Below are 26,060 nucleotides of genomic sequence, written 5' to 3'. Positions count from 1 at the left end.
CTACAAAATTTCCTGAATGTTGCAAACCCACTAGATCTAGTTACCTCTCTTCCCTAACCATCCTTAAATCAAACAGAAAATGACAGAAAAGATACAAGCAGTTTACCTATGATCATGTTGACTTCATAGGAAAAAAAAATTAAGCAAAGGGGGGGAAAAAGGAAAAAAGAACAGAGAGGAAATATAGGAAGATATTTCAGGACATAAACAATTCCATTACAGTATGATGCTTGACAAAGACCAACAAAGGCAACAATTAAACTGATTAGTAGTTTCCAGCACAGATTTGAACAATTCTGATACTATACTGGCACATAAAACTAGGCCATGGAAAGAGTTAAACCACAATCTGTTCTTTGTGTGGGAAGGCAGCACTGCTCTGAGCAACCACAGCCTATGATAAGACTTTCCTATCTTCATATGCTTTCTGATCCCATGCTTTTTTCCCTTTCAATTATAACTACTAAAGAAAGTTTTTTTTTTTTTTTCTACAGAAGTCATCTCAATTTAAGTATTTAAATGAAATAATTTTTTTTAATTAATGGAAACATGAAGACTCTACAGTGTTATGTCCTCATAATTCATTTCAGGCTGAATGAAACAGATTTACTACAGATTTTGAAAACTCTAACAGCTGGGGCTAAAGGTGGGTTGAAGGCAGGTGGCTGAAGAGCTTTGGGAGAAATTAATATTTGCCTCAACACAATCATTTCCCCTACATCTAAACTGCCTTTGGCATTTATAACTTAAAATGGCAATAAAGTAAACATGGACATATTCTACACTAGTAGAATACTGCACATCTAGTTTTAATTTTGAAGAAGAACTTCATAAATTATTTCAGATTGACTATGCCTTGAGGTAATGCATATAGTATTAGCAATTATAACCCATAGCATTTTATATCTATGAAAATTTTATAGAGAATTTCACTGTTTAAATTCCAGTAATACTAATTCTATAATAGTCAAATGTTTCCTTTTCAAAGAGGTGTGGGGGGGGAAATACCAAAAACATACACAGCATAAACTCTAACCTTTTAAAAACTATATTCAGGTTTTTCTTTCACAGTACTGTTAAGCCCTAAAGATATAAATATAGATGAAAGGTGTGGAGGAGAAACACAGCAAAGAACATCCTGTTTGAAAGCAGTTTTATCAGATTTTTGGAGCTATTCATTTTGCACCTGGAATATTTTCAAATGAAAATACTACTTGACTTGGGGAAGTGACCATAAAAATGATCCTAAATGGACATTTGTGATTAATCACACACATTCTCTGTCGAATCTCCTAAAAATGTATCTACAGAATTTTATTTTTCTTCCTTAATATTAATATAGACACTAGTTTTTTGGTTTTGTGTGACACTTGGTCATGTGTCACAGTTGCTCTTGCAATTAAGTGATTTATAAAGGTAAGGTTTTCAAATGTCATATCAAATAGCTCAGGTGAATCATTGTGCACTGGCAATTTAAATTAAAATAGAAGATACTATATAATATCAATGTAGCTTGTAAAGAAAGAAAAAAATAGCACTTTTGTCATATAATGGTAATAGATAGGCCAGGTTTTCCTTATTGAAAAGGTAAAGAGGATATGAAGAGCTCTTCTCCTATCTTTCACTTCTAAACTTTGCATCAGTCCATGAAAGTTAAAATTGAGGACTGTACAATAACTATACAGTGGACAGAAGTATGGAAATTTTATACAGAAAACTTCATCTACTCAATTTCCCCACATGGATTTTCTCATACCTAATGAAACAACATGCAGGAGCAAAAGAAAATGCTATATATTCTGAGATTTTGGACTACTGTAACATAATAAACCACGACAAAAATATCACAAGAGAGCAAGCGCTAAAAGGCATGCAGTAACTGCATCCTATTCATGCCTCAGCAAGACAGATAAATGCAGTTACCACTCATTACAAAACAGAGAGAAAACGGTATATGGGAAAGAGAGGAAGGGAGCCCCCAAAGTTAAATTGCATTCGGTAAGTTTTCTTCTACCTTGGAGTTATTTTCACCCACCAAACTTTGATTGTAAGTGTGATAGGTAACACTCGAATTGCCAAGGTTTGTCTTAAAGCAGAACTTTGGATTTTAGACTTGTTACTAAAATGTGTTTCAGCGCTGTCTCGGCACAAACCTAACTACCACTTGCATAAGTAGCTCCGTACAAACAAGTGTTCTGTGTTTACTTTCACCAAAATATTTTCTTCTGAACATATATTACCACAGTCAGTGCGCATTGCAAGAGTCCGAGAGACTGAGAATACAGCAGAGAGAACAATTATGGCAGTAATACTTTAATGCAGTTGCTACTCAAAGTGAGATCAATCAATCTTCTGCCTTAAATATATAAAGAATGCAACGTATAAGTTCTCATTGCTGGTGTCATTTTAATTTTTAATTTATGTATAAAAAATATTTATAAACTGTTCTTATCATCCCAAGCAGGTAGAAAAATATTCCAAACTAAAATCAATTTGCTGCAACTATGTTCCATGTATGTATCACCAAATGGGAACTGTCTCTGTATGGCACATGGTAGAGTGTGATTGTAAAATATTAAGGAGAAAGTAACAATGAACAAAAGCCAGGAACTCTTCTTGGAGTAATGGCAGTAGAAGTACAATGTAGAATTTTTGTATACACCTGAATACAGTATTTTAACACAAATTTGTAAAGAATGAGGAAATCTATTGCATCAATGAGTACAAAAACAAAATGTAATGGGAAAAAAGTAATTAGAGCAGGAAACAAGATAATTAATTATCACTGTATAAGAGATGATTGTGAAAATCTGTGTCTCAAATGCAAAAACTGCTTTCTTAAGTTATACTCTTATGTTTATGTTCTGATGCAGAGGTCTTATTGCATGACAGTAATTTCACATGCTGGACAGCCTACACAGAATTAATTTTTCTAACTACAGATTCCATGCTAAGTAATTATTTCTATGTGTGTACCTGCAATCATGTGCATATCTGTTACACAAAATGCTTCCTATGTTTCTCTTTTGAAGAAATATCTCAATAGCACTTTTTTCCAGCTTTCTTCCACTGCAGCTCGCATTTACTTACTGAAAATATCCATATCTAAGTCAATCACATTTAGATGCCAAACAAAATATAAACAATAAAAACTGTGTCAGCCAAAAAACTGCAGGACTGTGTCCAATCACTGAATAAGCCTTATCACACTTTCCATCTTCAATAACAATTTATGAATACTTTAGGCCTTTCGAATTACAATGGTTTGTAACTGCGAATAACTTAAATCATACTTATTTATTCACGGTGCAATTGTAAGTGCATCGTTGGCCTCCGCAGCAGCCTTGCAGCAGACATTACTTTTGCACATTTTCTGCTTCTTTAGCTATTTGTTGCACCAATGTGGAAGCAAGCAGTTATCGCTTAATCAGTTTACATCACATCCTCCTAAGACGGACTTTCACGAAAGCTGAGAACTATCCCTGGGCTTTGCAGACCGGGTTTACCGTCCGAAACAAGCTCCGGTGCCCCGGCGCTCGCTCGCCGGTACCGTACGCCGGGCGAGGACGCTCCAGGGCCACCCAGGGAACTTCCCAGTCATGCTCCCTAAACCCCTCAGGTTTCAAAATTTGCGTTTTGCCGCGGCAGGGTCCCCCTCTCGGGCTGCCCCCTGCCCTCCGCTCCGCTCCGCGCCCCGCACCGCCGCTCCCCTCCCGCAGTCCCGCTGACAGCCGCCGCTCGGAACCGAAACGCGACCGCAAGCGCGGTTGTAAAAAAAGGTTCGGTGTCTCCCCGTGCTGGGGAGAGGGGCACGTTCCTCCGCCGGCACCACAGTTTAGCGGGGAGGGGGAAAAAGCCGTGCCCTTGTACCACCGAAGCAGAAATCACTGCACATCTTGGCCATTCCCTGCTCATACCTCCCTCATTGCTGGCAACATGCATATTATTAATTAGGCATAAGACGGGATTACTTCGCACCGGCCACTGGTCGTGTTTTGTCAAAAAAAAAGTACTTTTCGTCTCTAACCCTTTCATTAGGCTGTGTGTAAACAGGCCAGCTGAAAAGAGTGCAAATCGTTTGATTCCACTCAAATCAATACTTCTCAAACACGGATTTTTAGCATAATTATGTTCATTTCCAGTTTGTTAACCTTTGACTTCTTATGCACCAACAATTAACAGTATTTGTCTACCGGTGACACTTTCAATGGATCTCCCCAAAACAATGGCATGGTACAGTTTATTCTCTAATATTCCCTCCTGACAGAGGAGTTTGTATCTGACAAGCAGTTACAACTGTGCCTTAACCCGTTACAACTACTCGCAGTGACTCATTACCAACCCACACACATATAAAAATTAAAAAAAAAAAAAAAACAAACACGTGAAAATAAATAAATTAACAAATAAATTAAATAAAAGCGTCTATACCTGAGTGAGACAGATTGGAGAATACATCATGACTTCGCTTTGAGAACACGCTGCCCGGAGAGCCCCTAAGAAAAGCCTCAAAAAGGAATAATTTCATCTATTCATTTTACAGTCATCTGAGACTCAAGGAAGATGAAATCAATCAGGACGGGGCTCTGCTCTGGATCACCACAACTTCACAACAAACTCCAGTCCTCCTTAAATAGCCAAAGATTCAAGTTCACTCCGTGTGCTAGATTTCCCGGGGTGAAATCCAATCTACACTTTTAACCCTCTTGTAGTCGGCGGCGCAGGAGTCTTGCTTTTGCTGCTGCTGCTGCTGCTGGTTGTTTTGCAGATGAGGGGGGAAGGACTTGGGGGGGTGGGGGGGGTGGGCGGGAGGATTTTTTGTTGTTGTTGTTGGGCTTTTTTTTTAATCCTTTTTTTCTTTTTCTTTTTCTTTTTCCTTTTTTTTTTTTTTTTAGGGGGTTGAAGGGGGGAGGAAGGCGTGTATTTTTTCTTTTTTCAGAGGTTGGTGGTGCTGCCGTAATAACACGACACTGTCACCACGCTTTCGAAAGTTCAAGGTTACAGCCGGGAGCGGAGCAAGAGGCTCCCGGACAGAGATGGCAGGCGAAACTTCGCCGGGCGGTCGGGACCGCGCCGCGGGGGCGCGCCGAGGCGGGGGCGCGCCGGGGCGGGCAGTGCGGCCTGCCGGGTCCTCCGACCGCCTCCGCCCGTCCCCGCTCTGCGGGCGATGGTGAGACTGCTTTCCAAATGGCCACCGTAATAAAAATGATCTCCTGAACATTCAAACGATAAATCTCCCCCTGGCGCTCCCACCCGATTTGCTCTCAACGTGTCCGTGAGTGTCGTTCCCCCCCACCCCCTCCCAGTCCCACCCCTGACTCTGCAAAGCTTGGAAGTTGAAAAATTCACCGGTTACACCCTGTGGACCCTATTCCAGTTCTCCCCCCAAATGAGACTTAAGTATTTTTGTTTAATTATTTAATTACACAATCTCCGCTTACACTCCTCCTCCTGCAAACACATTCCTTTTCCACCAGATCCCCTTCCTCTGCCCTCCCTCTGCATTCATTACCACCGAGCGCTGCAGGAGGAACGAGCACGTTTCGCAAACATCCCTCCCTCCTTTTCCCGCTCTTCTGGTGGGAGAAAGTTGCGGGGGCGAAGGGGAGGGGGGGTGTGGGTGGTGGGGGGGGTCGCTGCCATCTGCGAGAGGCTTCTTATTCTTCTTTCGGGGTACGGCTTTGCCAGATGCGGCGGAGCTCAGGCGCCCCCGCTTCCCCCCACCCTCCGCGGGGGACACGGGGAAGGGCAGCCCCCTCCGCGCCCCCAGACGGGGGAAGCCTGTCCCGCACCGCCGGTGACTGACGTCTCGCAGGCTGCGGCCGGGGGCGGCGAAGGGGTCCCGGCTCCCGGGCGGCAACAGGGTACCGAGGTCTAATTTCATTCTCCCGGGGCAGCTTTGCCCAGCGGAGCTGGGAAAGCGAGGAAAAACAGTGAGCGAAACTTATTTCTGCTCCTGAGAGGAGGGCTGCGATGCTGCGCCCAGCTCAGGGGGCGTGCGGTGTGTGCGGCCCCCACCCCCAGCACCGCCGCTGCGGGCAGGGCTGGCCGAGCTGCCCCTGCGCAGCCCCCGGCGGCGTCCCGGAGGGACCGCCGGCTTCCTCCTTGCCCAAAGTGAGAGTTTATTCACGTCAGGCATTTCACAACGACACATCAAGGAAAGTAAGCAGGTTCAAGTCAACCATGAAATGGTCACTTTTTAACCCCGTCCTGTCCTCATTAGGGAAATGCTCAAACACAGCCCATTTTCAAAGAGGGCTCTTAATGAGGGGAGCTTGCCAAGGCTACCAGCTGCAATTCTCATAAATTTGCAAATAAAAAGAAGCAGAAGGATGAGTGGGGGAAGGAGAGACCCCGTACAAGACAGGTAATGTCAAAGGAAACAGCAAGAGCCCAACACACTAACACTTGCAGAATCCATGCTGCATTCCCACAGTTTGGTTTCTTGCTGGCCACTATTACCCATTTCTCTCAGATTTGCAGGATTCGAACAATGGTCTTGCATGTTCTCTTCCACACAGTATACTGATAAGTATATATTGACAAGACAAGTTAAAGACATACATTTAAGCAAAGGCAAATGACACCAACTCAGGGTTAACCATAATTAGCGAAACTTATTTTTATATCTGGTATAAAATACTCCTGAAATCCTATAACTCTTCCCTCTACCCTAGACACTACAAAAAGCAGATAATGCCAGCTTTAAATTATGGAGTTTCCCTTTGAATGAGTATTCTATTTAACAGGAGTTAATTTACCATAAAAGACATTCCTCTTGGCACAAATGCACTGATGTCCTTGAACACACCTCTTTGAGTGCTTGAACTCTTACACAACAAGCCATTATTGCAGACCTGATTTAAAACAACAATAACTCTCCTCTGTCCCCTTTATCACTCTCATCCCTCTGTATGGATCAGGGCAGCCTAACCAAATCCATAACACCACACCAGCAAGGCTGCCCCTGTGAGCTGCACAGATGTGAGAAGTCTCCCCTTTCCCAGACAAGGCTTACAGAGGGACCCACTCCCTCCCATGATCTAACAAGGGATTGTGGTTGAACTAGAGTCCTGCACACTAAAAAGCAAGAAATGCCTGGCAGTCTGGCAAGCAGGAAGAAACAAACTCAGCAAGGTAAGGGCAGAGAAAACCCAGTCACTTTCGACAGCCTTTGCTACTGCAGGGGATGTGGAGTCAGTGTGAGATTGTGTTTGCATCCCCATAAGAGCAGGCTGAGGATGGTTATGCATCTCTACCCAGAGTGCATGAAGAAGACAGACAGCCCTGCAGAATGTGCCACTATCCCCCAGAATATCACTGCTGCAGACCAGGCAAAGCCAGATGCCCCCACCCCCAGAGCCAGTCTGCTGGCCAGGATTGAACAGGCCTCTCATATGAAAGCATCTTGGGAGAAATGGAACTGCCCCACCCATTCATGGCTCAAGCAGCATTTTGTCTTTTGCATGATCCATAGGGCATGGCAGGCATGGTACAAATTGCCATGAGTTTACCCATGGGTTTGACCCAAAGGCTCCCGGTACATGACAGAAAGCAGGATGTACTGGGCACCCAAACAAATGTTTCAGCTCTGTTGTTCCTGGTTAATCCCAGTGGGAACCCATAAAGGATGAAGGCTTTGTCCTGGGAGAACCCTCCTCAGAGACATATGTGTGCATGTGCCTGTGCCCCCATCCTCCTCCATCCCACCCCAGCCCCTCAGGTCCCTTCACAGAAAAGCAAGCTAAGGATTGTTTACAGAATGGATAAAGAACTACATTAAAATCATAAAAAAAATTAAGTCTCTATCACTTTTGCTTCAGAGGCGTGTTAAAAAGGGTATGTGGTAATCGAGTTAGCCTCGAGAAATACGGCATTAATGCAGCAAGAACATCAGGCACAGTGGCTGGCCCTTTGTGTGCAGGGAGACCTTGTGAGAAAGTGGTTTGATTGCTTTTAAATTCTGGCTTGCATTAATTCCTCAACCACCCTGAAGACCCTTCTCTCCATCCTCACATACTAAAATCCCTGTTAATGCTGCAAGTTCTCTACCATTGAGGCTCCAGGCTGGAGGACAATTGCTCTTTGTCCTCACTGCCAGAGCTATGCCAACCTCATGCTGTATCTGGAAGTTCAACAAGCATTTCAATGTGGGCAATTAAGAAAAATAAAAGTCACTATCTGACCTTCCTGGTGAGAGACATTGAGAGCTGCTCTCTAACACTAAACCTAGCCCATCGATTTCACCGGACTGGGATGGCCTAAGGGATCCTGCTCTCAGGTGGGATGCAATATGAAAACTGATAAAACTGCTTGGACACACACACGCAGCTAGGCACCAGTACACAGCTGTTAGAGACCTTAATGTGACAAAAATGTACATCCAGGAAGAAAAGGAGCTTTCACATTAGTAAGCAGCAGATACCAAAGCTGCGAACAAGTCACCCTCATCCTGAGCCTGCACTCTCCAGACTGGGGAGAGGCTCCCATGCTCCCCCTGCCTCCCATTCAACTCTGGCAGGCTGGCTGGGATGGGAGGACATCCACTGCCCACACTGCATGATCTGAGATGCTCATCTCGCAGGAAAGAACCATAAAGGGTTTTTAACACTATGGGCAGATGGGCTCACTCTCCTCCACCCATCCTAGTTCCCCAGGGCAGTTTTCTGCCAGTGGTGCAGATCCTGGTATGCTAAACTTGCACTGAAAGCATGTATTTTCTCCTTCTCCCTCACAAACCACGCTCACAAATTTACCTAGATGCTGCGAAGTGGCACTGCCTTCGGACTTCAGAGACAATAACATTTAAAAGTGGAAATGCCATTTAGACCACCTAGATCAGAATTTCAGCTGCTGCCTTTTGGCTGGACAGCTGCTCAAGTTTTTCAAGTTTTGGAGCACAAGACTATTATTAATGGAACAGAAAGAAAGGAATCACTAATGCTGAAGCGTGAAACCTAAGATTACCTCAGAATAAATGTGGCCAGTCAAATATCTAAGCATACACATACTGAGCTTCTAAGAAATCAAGTTTTCATGAAAATTCCAGTTGTTTCTTTATAGGAATCAGAAAGAACTGATTCTGGCATATGATTTTTCATCTAAAGTTTGGAATATCTGAGAAGTAGCACCTCTTATGTAAGATGCCTTTGTGATCCAAAACACAAGTTTTATATCTAGTTTAATAATACCATTAACTCCTTTTTCACCCTTTGTTAGAAAATGTTAACACACATGTCCATTTGATAAACAATTACTCGAGTAGACACATAAAGACTGAGCAGCACAAATAGAGTACAGTTAATGTCACTTATGAGTAAAAAATTATTATATTATATTATATTATATTATATTATATTATATTATATTATGTTATGTTATGTTATGTTATGTTATATTATATTATATTATATTATATTATATTATATTTATTATGTTATATTATATTTATTTTATTATATTATATTTATTTTATTATATTATATTATATTTCTTTTATTATGTTATATTTATTATATTATTACCTGATGGTGACTTTATCTGGATGAGTGGTCATGGTACCTTGCAAGTATACTTGTACAAGCATATTAACCTACAAAATAAAGATTTGTGTCTTTGGCATGACCAGAGCCTTGGACAGTATTTTATGTGCAGGAATATTGTCCATGCATGGAGACATATATTATGTATATATAAACATATGCCCAGAAATTCAGAGGGAAAACCACATAAATAGGCAAATAAGAAAACTGATAATATATTGGTTTATGGGGCCTTGATATGTTTCATATGAGACTGAATTTAAAGTTATTTTTTGCTTAAAATGCAAGCAACAGTCAGTACAACTTCTAAGCCAATACAACAATAAAATTATGTATCATAATAATTACTAGCATTTTTACTTGTTATTGTGTGATAGAAAGAAACACATACTGTACATAAACCATGTATACGTATGATCAGATAAGAAGTGTGCATATATACCACCAAAAGGAAAAAAATACACTACTTATTCTAAACAGAGGCATGCATACGTATGACGGGTGTGTGTGCACTTGACCTTTGTCCAAATATGGTTTGATGGGGGCTATAACACTTGAGTTTTCCACAACTCCCAGACCAGAAAATAAAAACATCAAACCTCAAGTGCAAAGCTGTAAACCACAGCATTTTGGGTTGCACAATTCTGCAGTTTTTGTCCTCACTGCGGGTCACATCCTCAGCCTTACAAATGCATGAAACCCTCTTTTTCCAACATGGTAAACTCTTTAAAAATTCTCGTGTGCTGATTTCAAATGCCCTGGACAAAAACATGACAACACCACAAATAAAATCCCAACACATTTCTTTTCTGGCAGTTTATGTCACTTGCCAGGTTTTGAGAATATTGGGATATGGGTGGGGCGAACATCTAGTAGCTGGATTTAAATGCCTAAATTAGACTCATAGAAGTGCTTGATTTGTTTTTCTTTTTTTTTTTTTTTTTTTTTTTTGTGATTCAACGTTAAAACTGTAAGCATTGCAGCTCAAAATCTCTTCAGAGAATGTTACTAGTTAATCCTGTGTGTTTTGGCGCCTTTTCACTGCTAGCTACTGTACTTCAGAGGGGAAAAAAAAAAAAAAAAAAACAAGCTGGAAATCTTGTCTGTCCCGTCACAAGTTCAATGGCAGCAGTTTCCAGCAGCGGGAGGAGAAGATGGCTATGTTCGCAGAACTAATAATAATTCAGATCACGCCACATCGGCATCTTGTGTCAGAGTCGAAAGTGGCTTCCCCGCCCCCTTCAACCTGAGAGCTGCCAAGTCCTCACACACTCCGCATTCAACCACAACTTAATGGATGGGATATTGTGCATTAAAATGTGGCCCAGACACACAGGGGAAGAGAGGACAAGGGGGAAAGCAGACAGACACACACGCACACACACATACAAACAGACACGCAAGAGAAAGGAATGAATTAAAATACACACACAGGTCCTTACAACAAAACGGCAATGAAAAAAGCTGGGGGGGCTCTGGGGTCGGGGGGTGGGGGAAAGACAACAAAAAGAAACCCTCCAGAGTAACTTTAAAATACAAGCCAGAAATGCCACCCTAACACTGCATCCTGCTATATAGCATGAAAGAGACCAGCACAAGCCTCCAGACAATTTATCGAGCAGACGATACACAGCAGCAATGCCATTTCCTCCACATGATACATTCAAATTGCAGTCCATTAACTGCAAAATCCGCTAAAACAGCCAGAGAGAAAATATTATATTAAAATGTGAGTAAGGAAGCAATTTCTACAACAACAAGAAAGAGAGGGGAAGATCTGTCTGTTAGGTACCAGTAAAGTAGAATTTGCATTAATCCTTTCCAGCATTTAACTGATAGTTGACTGCCAGAGAAAAGGGGGGAGGGGGAAAAACTTGAAGCAGGAAACATGCCAAGTTCAGCACTTTCGGATGCAAACTCCCATCAACTGATTTTTGGCATAAAAGTGTGACCCACAAACAAAAGCTGCCAAAAAAAAAAAAGCCAAATACTAACAATCCACCACTTATATTTTACCCTGTAAAGCAGAAGTGGTATCAGCGTTTAAGAAGCGGTTTCGGATGCAAACTCCCATCAACTGATTTTTGGCATAAAAGTGTGACCCACAAACAAAAGCTGCCAAAAAAAAAAGCCAAATACTAACAATCCACCACTTATATTTTACCCTGTAAAGCAGAAGTGGTATCAGCGTTTAAGAAGCGGGTATAACACCCCACCCACTTTGAAACCACAGAGAGACAATCTCAGCCTGGAGGAACTACAAAAAAAGAGTCAATTGATTTAAAAATTATATATATATATAAAAATTATATATAATTATATATGTGTGTGTGTGTGTGTGTGTGTGTGTGTGTAAAAATTGAAATCACTTAAGCATCATGTACCATTGTGGCGTATTGTATTAAATAAATGAGATCTTGAAATATGCAACATGCCACTCGGCCTTTGGTTTCACGTTTTCCAGGATTCATCTCAATTTTTTCAAGGATCCAGAGTGTTTTGGGGGAGAGGGTTTTTTTGTTTGTTTTCTTGGCTTTTTTTCTTTTCGTGGTTGTTGTGTTGGTGTTGTTGTCGGTATTTCATTTATATTTTTATTTTTAATTTCCAGAAATGGCCTTCTGCCTTTTACTTTGGGATGGGGTGTGTGGGTTTTTGTTTTGTTTTGTTTTATTTTGTTTGCTTTTGCTGGTTTGGGATGCATTGGGGGATTTCTTAGGGGAAAGATTATTATTGTTATTATTATTATTATTAGTAGTATTACTATTATTATTAGTGTCTCAAAATATTAGTACTATTAGTATTAGTATTGGTATTGGTATTATTATTAGTAGTAGTATTGCTAGTATTATTGGTATTATTATTGGCTTTGTTTTGGACTTATTTTGTTGCCAGCTTTTTGCCTGACACCGAACGGGATGAAAATTCTTGGAGTGAGCAAGGGGAAAGGCGTTAAAGTCACAGCCTGCGGGCAGAGCGCTCCTCCTCTCTTCCCAGTCTCCTTTCCCCTTTTGAGCTGCCAGGCTGGAGGGCACTTTTCAGCGGCGCCCAAGAATCCCTTCCCCACCCCCAACCCAAGTCTTAAACTCTTACACATCCACGCACATACAGATGTGTATTTTTACGAGAGGGACGCCTCTGTGCCTCCACGCCCGCGTTCCTCCTCCTCCTCCTCCTCCTCCTCCTCCTCCTCCTCCTCCTCCCCGGTGTGTCCCGGCGCTCCGCCGCGGGCAGTGCGGCTCTCCGCTCCCGCCTGGTGGCTGCCGCACGCAGCGGGGCTGCCGCGGGATTTCGCGGATCAGGGAAGAATAATATTTTAGTTTAGCCCTTTCAGGCCGCGCTTGAAGATTCTTCCTTTTTACTTTTTCATTTTTTTTTTTATGAAGGATTTTTTTTTTTTTTTTCGCACAGGTTGTGTAATTTCGCGGTTTCGGATGCCACCGCTTGTAAGGTATCACATCAAGCTGCTCGCTCCCCTGTAGGATTAACTCCGCTCCAGAGGAATTGTTCCCCAGCCCTAACCCGACGGCAGCAAGGCAACCTCACAGAGGAAGGATTTCACATCTAAAACTTCCTACACAATTAAAGCACTTATAATGAAATAAATAAAACTGCATGAGGTAAAAGTGTTTGAGGAGTTTTAATCAATCAGATAACAAATACATTCCTTCCTGTTAAAAACTGGAAAGTACAAACTGTTAAGAATCTTCATATTGGACACCATTGCTGGGAGTATTGGAGCCTCTCAGGAAGTTAATGTTCTTTTGTTAGATTTGAGAAAAATAGTTTAAGCGTCTAAAAATGTAGTCTACTCTTAAAATTAATCAGAAATTGCCATTAAATAGGAAAATAATTTTAAATATAAACTTTCAGACTTAAAACCAATCACTGTAGAGTTCTGCTTAATTTTTCAGAGTTTGTCTTTATTTTTCAGATGCTTTTACAAAGATTCAAACCTATAAAAAATGAATTATGAATTTTTCTGTTCAGTGAGCAGGGGAAATGATTGTTTGTGCTATGTGTGGCAGATTTTGGAAACTTTACACCACCCAGTCAGTCAAGTGGAGAGCAGACTTTTCTCCAGGACAAAAAAGAATCTGCAGGTGTTGATTTTAAAATTTTAAATGTTTTCCCCCTTTTTTTATAGAATGAAAGTTTTATTTTTGAAAGTGGCTCACAATTTAAAATTTGTGCTAGCCATCAGTGCTTAAGAGAGTTTTTGCAAGAACTTCAGCAATATTTCATTTAGGTTTTGAGGCTTTTTTTTTGTTGTTGTTCCTTATGTTTGATTTTATTGCCACTGTTTCGATTGCTGACAAAAATTCAATTTCTGGTCAACAATCTCGTTACTCTTTTCATCTTTCTGTTTTGTTCACTGGTTGGTTTCTTTTGTTGAGTCTGTATATTAACTAGGCCTAACTTTGTACGTGATTTAACAAGGAATTGTTAAATTGATTTATATTATATCTAATGACAGAAATAATGGCATCAAGAAATAAGTATTTCAATCCTTTAGAAAGAAAAAGTTTATTGCACAAAGTCGTAGTTCTTTATAATTTTAACTTAAACCTAGATGGTCATAAGCAACTTTTGTGAACATATTTTTAAGCTTTAAAATTGCATTATGTATCATTTCCATCACTTTTGATTTCAGAATTCCATAGCAGTAACGTCCTGATTGTGGCTTTCTGATCCATAAATTTAATCAAGGGCTCATGTACTTTTTAACAGGCTGAGCTTAAGTTCTGTCGATTCTGGATTTTGTGTGTGTGTGTTCTGAGGTTTTCCTATCATATACTTGACACATTTTTAGAATTCAGAATGGATAAAACAGGAAAAGACTGTAAATAGTTTTTTTGCATGGATAATTGTTACCAGTTACTCATCTGTGTATAAGTAGGTAGCAATCTGAAGGAAGATAGACTCACTTGCAGAATTTCCACTAAAACAAATAATAAATAATTATTTTACATCTTTATAACAGAGTTTGTGAGAAATAGCAAATGTTTCAAGACATTATTTTTGAAGATGTTACTGTAAATTTACTTTATTAAACTGTCTGTGTTTTCAAGGTTTGCTTACTACCTGACAGGACAGGAGAATTATATAAGTGAAAAGAGACCTGGTGTACCAATGGTTCAACAGTCCAGTCTGTGAGGAAGTTCAGTCATGGGATAGACCAAGCAAAAAAGGATCATGTTAAGCAACAATGCAGTAGGCAGGATCTCAGTACAGTTTGACTGTGTGCAATGGCATAAGAAATTCTTATTCATAACAGGACAGCTGAAATAGCTTTGGATGAATACATCATTTTGTACATGTGAGAAAAGGCTCTTGCTCTACCAGTTTTCAAGCAGGAGCTTCCCACTTTTCACAGAAAGGCCACTGTAGTAAAAAGTTCCTGCTTCCAATTCCTGAAACAGCCCTTTCAGGTTTGTCTGAGCAGGGCACCATGAAATCTCCATGATTTGCACATGTGCACAACACTTGCTCATTACTTCTGGAAGTTCATACTTTTGCCATGCTGCTCTTTACAGGACCCCAGCCCCGCCGAGCCTCCTGCACAGTCTCCTAGCAACTAGGAGAATTATAACTCTCATTTTGGCAGTGTTGAAATGATTCCTTCTGTTGCTTCCCCCAGGCAAGCACTCTGCAGTCCAGGGTGAAATGCACTGAGATGGGGAGTACTGGTCAGAAGGCTTGCAGAGGCTGGTGTCCGTAATTCCCTGTATTGTCAAGCAAAGCCCGGAGTTCCCACCCACTAGGGCAGGGTAAAGTGCCAGTTGTTTCTTGCCCTGCTCTGGCATATTAGATAGGGGAGAATTCAAGCAGATTTCATAAAATCTTTTCTAAAATTCTCTGGCTTCCATAAGAAGAAGCAAAGTTCTTACTCTAGATCAGATTTTTTATTTTGGATAATTTCCTTTTGGAAAGAAAATATGGCATATACAGTTTATTCAGCAACAAGTGTCCCTTTTCTTGCCTGGGAAAGGGACCGCAGAATCCTGATGCACAGCATTTCTTCCTGCCTAATTAATAGTCTCACACCATGTACTTTTATTTGTTTAGACCTCTTCTTCTTCTAAAATACAGCAGGAATCCTATCACAACATCAGCACTCAACCATATCATCACATCATCACCAGAACAAATTAAAAGATTAGGAGATAAGTGAAACACTGAAAGGTAGAAAATCTTGTGTATGTTCCACACAAGAGCCTTCAGCTCTTCAGCTCTCCTTAATAATAGAGCAAAGTGTAATTTCTTCCTCCGCACCCTTGTTTCTCTCAATACACAGGATTGCTAAGGAACTATAACATCATTGTTTTTAATAGGGGGAAAAAAAAGGAAAGTTGAAGCTTAATGGTAACATTTAAATGGCATACAGAGCCCTTTGAGTTCACACCTCATTAAGGTGAACAGGAAGAGAAGGGCTGCACATCTTTGTTGTTACTTTTGCCTTGCAGCATTTTCAGCGAAGTTATGTGAACAGACCAGCAGTATATTAACTAACTTTGTAGCAGCTATATTTTTGCAGCAGGTTTGTTTTGTTTGGGTTTGTTGGTTTTTTGGGTTTTTTTAAGTTTAAAAATTACAAAACACTGTGAAATGGAGCCAGGGCAGCAGGTCAGTTATTTTGGCTTCCTTTTTTTTTTTTTTTGCAAGCCAATCTAACAGATCCAAGTCTCCTTCCTTACCCAGTTAGGGGGTTTCTTTTGACTAAACTTCACATGTCCTGCTATTTCTCAGATGCGTTCCATAGTACCAAAAGTGAATTGGCACAATATATCTTGCCCTGGGCACAAGCATTCTTATCTGAGATGACCAAATACAGGTACATTTTAAGTAGTCTCTTACAGACTACTGTAGCAGACTCTGTGTTGCAGTTTCATAGGTGATCAGATTTGGCCCTAAAATAGGTTTGGCACCAGGATCCCTCAGCAAGTTTGCTGACAGCTGTCTGGTAAAGTCAACAAGCTGGAAGGCAAGGATGCCATCCAGAGGGACCTTGACAAGCTCAAGAGGCCGGTATGTGCACATGTCATGAAGCACAGCAAGGACATGTACAGGGTCCTGCATCTGGAGCTGGAGCAATACCAAGTACAAATACAGGCTGGGAGGAGAATGGCCCTGGGGAGAAAGACTTGAGGGTGTTCACGGACAAGAGGGTCAACATGACCCAGCAATGTGTCCTTGCAATCTGGAGAGACAACCACAACCTCAGCTGCATCCAAAGCATTGTGGCCAGCAGGTCAAGGGAGGTGATCCTGCCTCTCTACTGTTCACGTCAGACCCCACCCAGAGTGCTGCATTCAACTATGGGGTCAGCATAACAAGGACATAGACCTGTTGGAATGAGTACAGACTAGAGTCACTAAGTGAATCACTGGACTGGAGCATCTGTCCTATGAAGATAGGCTGAGACTAGATGTTCAGCCTGATTAAGAGAAGGCTTCAGGGAGACCTAACAGTACCTTCCAGTACCTAAACAAGACCACAGGAAAGCTGAAGGGGGGCTTTTCATGTGGGCAGGTAGTGATAAAACAGGGGTGAATGGCTTTAAGCTGAAGGAGAGTAGGTTTAGGTTAGTACTAGGAAGAAATTCTTTACTGTAAAGGTGGTGAGGCACTGGTATTTTTTGCCCAGAGAGCTTGTGGATTCCCCACACCTAGAAGTAGTCTGGATGGGGCTCTGAGCAGCCTGGTCAAGTGGAAAGCTCCCTGCTCGTGGCAGGAGGGTTGGAATGAGATGATCTTTAATGTGCCTTCCAACCTAAACTATTACATATGATTCTATGATTTCTGACCACATCTTCTGAGGCTTTTAGCACATATCAGCTTGAGAGTCAGAGGAAGAACTCAGTCTCAAAAGAGTCAGAGGAAGAACTTTTCTGAAAAAGTTCTTGTAGCCTGCTAACCCAGCTTCTTACTTTCATTTCTGTCCTTTTCTGTTACAATTACATCAGATTGAACATGGATCAACCACTCCCAAATGTTGCTTTACTGTTATAGCAGGAGAGATTCGGGAATGCGGCAAATGTTATTTTCATGCAAACATCTGATTTTACATTGGGATCTCCAGGATAATGGTAGGCGAGCGTATTGCTGCTGATGGATCCTGATGACAGTCTGGCAGACACTGACACTTAGTGCATGTCACAGTCATTGTGAGCTGTCCTGTAGGCACACCAGCCTGACAACATGTAAAAAGGGAATCTATTCTCTCAGCATGCAGTCTTGGGATATTCAACATGAAATCTTCATCATGAAAAAGAAATATGCCTGAGGATTGACCATAAACTTTTCCTGCCCCCATCTCCAGGACCAGCCAACAGGGCAGATGTTTTTGTCCAAGCTGAATAGGTGGCTTTTTCATCCTGACTTCCACAGGTCTGTGTTATTTTGGTGTCATCAAGGTGGCTGAAGGTCCTGTGGTAGAGAAGATTTTTACATGATTGATTACTTTATTCCTCTAGCTGGTGTGCTTATAATATCTAAGGTTTAGAAGAATGGATGTCACAAAGTGCTCTGCAGACAGTCTTAGTACTGTGGATACATGGCACCTTACCAATCCCATAGAACAATTAACCATCTCAGCCTGGAAGAAAATACAGGTTTCTGTCACCCACAGGATAGAATGATGACCAAAATGCTGCTGGCACAGAGATGACATTCAATTTGAATACCAGGGATCTTACTTTCTCGCGAGAATATGGATATTGATAAGATGTGTATGTCATTTTATGGAACACCTCTTGCCCTCTTCATGTGCACAACAGAAGACTGTCAGCTGGTGGAGGGTGGTAAAGTGTGAACTCAGCAGGCTGAAAAAAAGCAGTCCTTCCTATTGAATAATTTCTAAATAAAAGCATGGCTGGTGGCATTTCTACTCCTTCTTTCTACAGTGTATGGCACAATGTCTCTAAGGAAGAGAACCTCCAAGGCTCTCCAACAGTTCTCGAGGAGCACACAAGACCAGAGATAGGTGGCTTGTCGTCAGTGGGCCATAGCCCAGTAAGCAGCAAATGAATCGAATGAAAGCACTTCCTTCAGTGTTTTATAATATGCAAGAGAAAATTTCATACTGTGGAAACAAAATGGGACAAGGCACTCTTATCCAACACCTGTGGATATATGTTCTGGGTTTTTTGACAGTATCAGGAAAATGAATATGTTAGAGTCTTCCTAATTTCTTCTTCCCTCCTGCACATTCACAAGCCTGGGAATACCTGTGAAGGTTGTCTAGCTGAATTATTAAATAATTTTTAAAATATAAAAAAAATGCTACAGATAATCTGTTATATCAGCACTTTTAGAATCATCACAGACATTCCAGCTGCTTATAGTACTGATTTTTAAAGATGCAGATTTGCACTGCCAGTAAGTGCTGCCTGTAGTCACACTGGTGGTTGAGAATGATTTCTGAAGGATACTATTTCCCTTTGACCACACACCAATGCATTCTGTGGGAACAGAGTAAGTGGTAGGCAGTACCATCTTCCAGACCTGGAAAAACTGGAAATCTTGTACCCTCTGATGACAGCTCTAGCTGTGTGAGAAGACAGTGTGCAGGAGAGGGCACCAGTGAAATACTTGGGCTGGTTATGTTCCAGGAGTGGGAACTCTTGCCTTGGAAACCACGGGACAAGTCACTGCCCCTTTTTTCTCTTCTGTCTTGCTGTGGGCTCTTCCAGTCCCAGACAGAAAGGTCACTTTACCCCCTTCCTTTTACTTAGATTCTTTTTTTCCCCTTCCTTTTGTTTTATTTTCTTTTGTTTCTTTGTTTGTTTGGGGTTTATTTTTTGTTGTTTAGTTTGTTAGGGGTTTTTTGTTTTGTTTTTTTGCTTTTTTGGTTAGGCACTGCTCCCTCACTTCACTAGCTTAAATGTTCATCCAACTAATGTCCAGATTTGATGTGTACTTCATGCCCATATGAGCTTTTTAGTTACTTTACTCTTCCATTTAGCTCTTTCATTTCTTTACTCTGTTGATTCTGCTTTGCTTATTGATTCACTCTGTGTGGAGGAAGGTTTCTTCAGGAAAAAATATGAGCATATCTCTTGTCCTCAATTCAAAGAAAAGAAAATTATGCCCTTTATATTCTGTGACCTTGCAAGATCACAAAACTCCTCCTTTATCCCTGCATTTTGGTCCATATGTCATCTGCTAGCAACCACTTGCCCAACTGATGAGTGCATTAGGGGAGGAATTTCAGGTTAATTTCTTAACTCACTGGAAAGAAGTCAGGGAAACTAGACTAGGTGGTCATTCCAGAATGTTTGTAAGGAGAGATTACCAGTCAGAAGACAAGTAAGTGTCTCATGTGTAAAAATCTACACCTGACACCACATGAGTCACTTAATGAAGTGCACACCATGGTAGAGACAGGGCTGGTGAGCTATGGAAAGTTGGTTATGGCCAAGAAGCCTACTGAATATTGATATATTAATTTTTAAATGCTAAAGGCAGGTACTGGTCTCCTGGATAGGAGATATTTAAGTAGGCACTGACACAAGACTAAGGTGAAAATTCAAGAGTATGATTCAAAAGTATGATAACAGTAAAGCAACATTCAGGAGTGGTTGATCCACATTCAGTCTGATGTAACAGAAAAGGACAGAAATAAAAGTTAGAAGCTGGGTTAGCAAGCTGAAAAGAACTTCTTGCACGGAAATTCTTCCTCTGACTCTTTTGAATGTAACCCAGACTATCAAGTTTATTCTCTCCTCCTCTCCTAGGATGTGAGGTTATGAATGGACAACCTCAAGGAAGCTGAATTACACAGCCTTGAGTGGAGATATTTACAATATGCAACCACTGATGATCTATAATCTGGACTTGGAGACAATGTCTCATGAGTATAACTCTGTATTTTTGCGGTGTGAATGACAGAGAGTGCTGTCTGGGGAAACAAGAAACCAGAGCAGCTAGATGAAAACTCAGAGTTATCTTTAAAAAATAAAATATTTCGCTCAAAAGTGGATATTCTAGGTGCTCATGTGGGCTATTCAAGTTCACCATAGTCACAGCCGTGCAAGTGCACAACAAATTGTCTTGTTGCTGTACTTTGCTGCATTGGATTTATAATGGCACACCCTGAAATCATACAAAGCTTTCTTGTCTTCAACTCTGAACAAGCCCCACTCACAGTGCTAATTTTCCATGTATCTACTAAAATGAGACTGTAAACCATGATCACATCAGGGAGTGACCAAATCCCTTGATGAGCTTGGTGTTGTTGAGATCTGGTTAACCTCGTCAGCATGTCCAAGGTGAGACAAGCATGTAAAAATAGAATGAGCTACATGACAGGAGATTACATGTGCATAAGCCACAAGTGACCACAGGTAATTTGTGTTGCATAGAGGTAAGCCACAATAAGGAAGAGGAGAGGAACAATACAGGCCCAGGGAGCAGCAGTGCAGCCCTGAAGAGCTACCTAAGTGTGGCATAACAGTTTTGAACTTTGGCAGGAGCCACTCACTGTAGTGAGCCTCTCAGAGCTAGTTTTAGAATGAAACTCATAGCCTGCCTGTAACCAACACCTGGACAAGCAATCCTGTCTCTCAAGTACAGGTAAATTCAGAGTGAAAAAAAATTACTTGAAAATATTTACACTAAAATATAAATCCTGCTCCTTGCTTTAAACATACAGTGACTTTCTGAAAGATGTGTTTCTGTGTTCAGATGCAGGCTTCCTGGCACATTAATATTTTTTACTAGACACAAGAAAATTTGAGTTTCAAAGGTGACATTTTCAGAACACTTTGAACATATGGAAAACAAGGTTATAAGGGAACTTCTCTGTAGCTTAATCATACCCAGTAATTTTGTGAATGCTCTAAATACAGACATGCATGTGCTCAAGTTAAAAAGGTAAGGCTATTAATATTTTTGTTAATTGGCTTAACTGATTAATCAAGTAATATATTTTGCAGCACAATATGTACTACTGCAAGCAAGTGGCAAAGCAGGACACCATGAAGCTCTTGAGTAGAGGAAGCAAAGCCAGAAGGTGTGACTGCCAGCAGTAGGAGGACAGTCCAGGCCAAGAGCAGCTCAATTTGACTAGGATGAGAAAAAGCAAGCCTTGTCAAAATATTGGTACTGATTGGTAAGGCAAATCAAATCAAAACAAGTTTTACTTCTTGCATTATCCTCCTGGCCCTCAACATTAAAATTTTTATCATAACCTCTCCCTGTCTTCCTTCTACTTCTTGCTGAGCCGAAGAAAGGAAAACATGTTTGCAAGTAGGAGGAGTTGAAGCAGATGAAAGGTGTATGAAGGGCATGAAGAAAGGTGTATTAGACTTCACAGTATGTGAAGGAAAGTAATACATGAGCCTCTTCAAAGAGACAAAATTAACTTACAGCCCATAAGTATCAGTATATAATGTATTTTTCAGTATATAATATATTTTGCATAATTGCATCATACTCTCTCTATAAAGATGTATTAGAGAGGGGAAAAAAAGCAAGTGGTGCTTTCCACTGGAATTTGGTGTTTATTTGGTGTTTTCTTCTGCACCAATAATAGGAGTTTCTTTTTCCTTTAATGGTTTTACTTTCCCCCATGGAACCACATCCTCTCTCATTTTCTGTGAAATTTTGACAGATAAAATTCTCTGAGAAAAGATGTGTTTCTTTGTTTCTGGAATGTATTGTGCCTGTAATTCTCATGGCCTCAGTTCAGGAGTAGGACTTGTTTAAATGTCCTTTTGCATTGCTACTCTCTTTTTAAAACTGATCTGTGATAGTGGAATTGAAAATATTAGAAGTAGGGCTTCTCCAGTGCCATCAAAGCTTCAGCTTGTCCCAACACCTCCCCTTGAGGGCAGGAGGAAGATTAAACCCAGACCACAGCAAGAGGACCCAGCACCATCCTTAATCCTGCAGTGCCCACATAGAGAGGTCTGTCCTACCTGAATTGCAGTTAACAACCAGGGTGATCCTCACCAGCTGCCCCAGGGCCTAGGGCAGGCTACTGCCCCTATGGCATGGACCACTCCCAAGGGAGTCAGGGCGAGCAATTGCAGTGGGAAAGGTCTCATGGCAGGCAGTGCAAGGATACACTGCTATGCTGCCTGCTGTCTCCTCTGATCCCACACCTCCCACCCCGCACCAGGCAAGCAGAGGTGCCACTGCTAGAGGGGAGGCAACTACAGAACAGCAAGACAGAGAAGACATGATATTCTTGGGCTCCTTTCCCTCCCCTGACAGGAGCACTCTCTCTCTGCATCTCTTTTTTCTTTCTTCCTTTTTTTTAAATGTTTGTTTTAATTTTATTGTATTTCCTACAATGTGGGAGGAAGCTGCAGCCAACAATAATGTTGCCAAGCCAAGGGGATTGGCACACACTGCTTGGAGTCTGCAGCAAGAGCAGAGGCTTTAAACAGACTGAACTCTGGCTACACATTGCTCCTGGAGGGGTGTCAGTCTCACCCCAGAGAGCAGAGATGCCAACTGAGGTGCAGAATGAGTTGCACTTCTCTGTCCCTGTGCCTGTGGGGTGTTTTACCTGCATCTGTGTTCAGTCCCCTCATCACCCCTAGCTCCCTGCTCACCCCAGGGCAGACTGCAGGGCTTTGAAGGCTGGCAGTGCAATCCATGCCCTGGAAATAACTCTACAGTTACTAGAAATCTGTCATCAGTAAAGCTGTGGTGGTCTGGTGGCAGCACATGTGCATGGTGGGGAAGCCTCCGCTCCAAGTGTTACACATGGTAAATGCCAAATGTGGTGAGAGCTAGCCCAGTGAGGAGGTATCGGGATGGCTTCACAACCCTGCTGCCACAAAAGCTGTGCAGTATTGCTGTTTCATTAGACATTGACCACTGGTGAATTTTTCGACATAAAGCAGTTACACGATTTTGTATTTCATCATTCCTTCCCTGAACCAAAAGTAATGCCTGTGAACAACCCTCACCACTGCTAATTAAGCAAAAACCTCAAAGCCTGGCAAGCCTGGTCAACTCTCCCCCTTGGCTGACAGTGATGTGGAGGCAGGGTGACGAGCTCTGTTTTGTAGCAATGCATGATAAAGCTACCTCCTTCCCTGTCGAAGACGTAGGAGGGCCCGGAAAAGTGATTCTCTGAAGTCTACATAGTTCCTCGGACTACCTGTTTTTGCTTTGCGCTTGTCCTGCAAAGAAAGCACGAACACCTGCAAAGCTGCAGTGCTGAGGCATCTGTTTGCTCCTTTGGATTGTCTCCTGCCTTTCAGCCCTTGCTTCCTCAGCACCCCGTATTTCTGTCTCACAGCAGCTGCAGATGGCTTCGCTCTTCCGGGGAGAGAGCCCCCTGTGCCCTCCCCTCCGGGGGACGCTTGGAGCTGGTGCCGCCCGTCCTGGGCAGCTGCAGGAGGAGGCGGCAGCTCCGGGCAGCATCTTTCTTTCCGTGCTGTTCGGCGGCCTCTCGCTGCTTCCGCTTCACACTCTCGCTGCAGGGCAGCTTGGCATGCCCTACCTTGCGCTTTCAAAGGCTGCCTGCGCAAGGAAAGTAATTTTCTCCGCTTGCTGCTTTCATTCCCTAATTTCAGACCTGCTTCTTCCTCTCAACCTCAATCCCCCGAATAGACGAGCTCCAAAACTGCTTCGGTTTTTCCCTCTTTCTTCCCTTATATGCACATTTCCTTGACCCTGTCGTTGTTATTCTGAATAGGTATCGATTGCTCCCTCCCGAGAAAGAGCAGTATTTTCAGTCTAATACCAATTTCTTACGTAGGATAAAGAAGACAGCAGTAAACGTGCATAAATACTTAGGATACAGCGGACATATGTTGGTCATTTCCTCTCTGACATCCGTGTTACTTTTACGGCGGACGGCAGCACCACTTAAGCGTGTTCCAAAGACAGGATACTCTTTCTAAGAGAGTATCCTCTAAGACCACACAGAACAGGTAGGGGAGCCGATATCCCTCCTTTAAAGACTTGACTGTTTCTTTCTCTCTCTCTCTCTCCGATCGATACACAAAACAAGGAGGGAACAAGGAAATGTTCAATGTTCTTAGGCTTCACTAGATGGAAAAGAAAAGAAAAGAAAAGAAAAAAACCACTCTCCTCTAGCGGCTTCAGCCCCATTAGGAAAGTTTCCACTCACAATAGCAGCTGCAACGTTGGGTAGTGGATCGACTGGTATTTGTGGCTAAAATTCATGTATTTAAAGCTGAAATAATGAACGCGCCGATTCTCCCACCGCCCCGCTCCCCTCCCGAAAAAATCCCGCCCAAACAAACAGGGAACGGGCTCGGTCCGCAGCAGCGAAACCCGAGCATAGCCGCAGTATCGGTAGCAGCGGAGCGGTGCTGGGCTTTTGTCTCCGCACACTTTCTTCCTTTCCTTCTAAACTTTTGGACACTCTCTCCGAGCTGTATTTATAGACCTGGAGCCCACGGCTGTATTTTTTCTTATGCCTCCTTTGGCTTGGGCTTAAGTTACTGGCGGGGAAAATAAAAAGGGAGGGAGGCAGGCAGGCGGGCAGACAAACAGGAGGACAGAAAGGGGAAAAGCTGCAAGTCCCGCAGGCGGGACGCGAAGTGAGGCTGGGGCAGGCGGCCGGAGGCGCGGGGCTCCCTTGCTCCTAGCGGGCGAGAGAGAGGTAATGGTCAAAGTCCGACCGCGGCTCCCTGGGTGGGGAAAGGAAAGCCTCTTGCCCTGGGAAAGGAAGAGGCCGAGACTGCCTCCCCATCCCGATGCGGGGACCTCAGAGGAGCCGAATCAAGATGAGTTTATGCTTGTGCCCGGAGGAGGGGAGTGGGAGGCGGGGGGAGGAGAGGGGGGCACGCACGACACAAAGTTTGTGTCGTAGGACCAAACGAAAATAAAGTGAGTACAAGGGGGGTGAGGCAGCAGTCCAGTGCCGGGGAGACTGGAGAGCCGGAGCTCCGACCCTCCTGGTTGCGGCGGCCCCGCAGGCCGGCTGACGGGGATGCCAGGGCTGGCGGGACGGCGCAGCTGAGCCGGGATGCTCGAGGGCTGCGGCCGGAGCCGCGGGGCAGCGCACCCCAGGGCAGCGCAGCTCTCGGCGGCGACGGGTGCTGCGCGGTGCTGCTGGGGAACAACTCCGCTCCGCTGGGCTGCCGCCGGCTCTTTTAGTACGATTTCTCTACAGTGTTTTAAACATTCAAATCCAAAAGCAAACCCCAAGCCGCTCACAAGAACAGTGAAGTAACAGCAATCTGGAAGCACGCTTATTGGAAAAGAGGATAGCTTTCTCTGCTTGCAGAAAACGTGATTAGGGGATTAAAAACGAGGGTGTTTGGGGTTTTGATGGTGTTGTTTTGCTTTTATTTTTTCCTATGTTCTGCAAGCAAAGGAGCTCTTTTTTCCCCACAGGGTGGATGCTAAAAGTCTCTAACCAAATATCTCAGTAACTCGAATGGTGTAATTATCATGTTGTTAAGCATTTCCTTATTGACGTGCACCACACTTAGCGTCTAATCTCCGAAGTGTATGTCAAAGCGGCTTCTCAGTTTCTGACATGTTTAGAGAGCCTGTCCTGCAGGTAAGTAAAACACGAGACTAT

General features: G+C 42.6%; 1 protein-coding gene across 7 annotated transcripts in view; it reads right to left on the bottom strand.

Moving 5' to 3' along the window:
• Positions 1-26,060, bottom strand: part of NFIB (nuclear factor I B) — a 259,017-nt gene that overhangs the window by 160,260 nt on the left and 72,697 nt on the right. For 4 of the 7 annotated variants that reach the window (XM_062514008.1, XM_062514009.1, XM_062514011.1 and 1 more), the window contains exon 1: positions 4,432-4,461. The exons of the other annotated variants lie outside the window; for them this stretch is intronic. In XM_062514008.1, coding sequence (XP_062369992.1) covers positions 4,432-4,461 — 30 coding nt within the window. Of the gene's footprint in view, positions 1-4,431; positions 4,462-26,060 lie in introns of those variants that run through there. 7 annotated transcript variants of the gene reach the window in all.

This window comes from Cinclus cinclus, chromosome Z, assembly GCF_963662255.1.
Source record: "Cinclus cinclus chromosome Z, bCinCin1.1, whole genome shotgun sequence".
Lineage (NCBI taxonomy): Eukaryota > Metazoa > Chordata > Aves > Passeriformes > Cinclidae > Cinclus > Cinclus cinclus.
The sequence above is the reverse complement of the archived record's forward strand: the minus strand, read 5'-3'. Positions and strand labels throughout refer to the sequence as shown.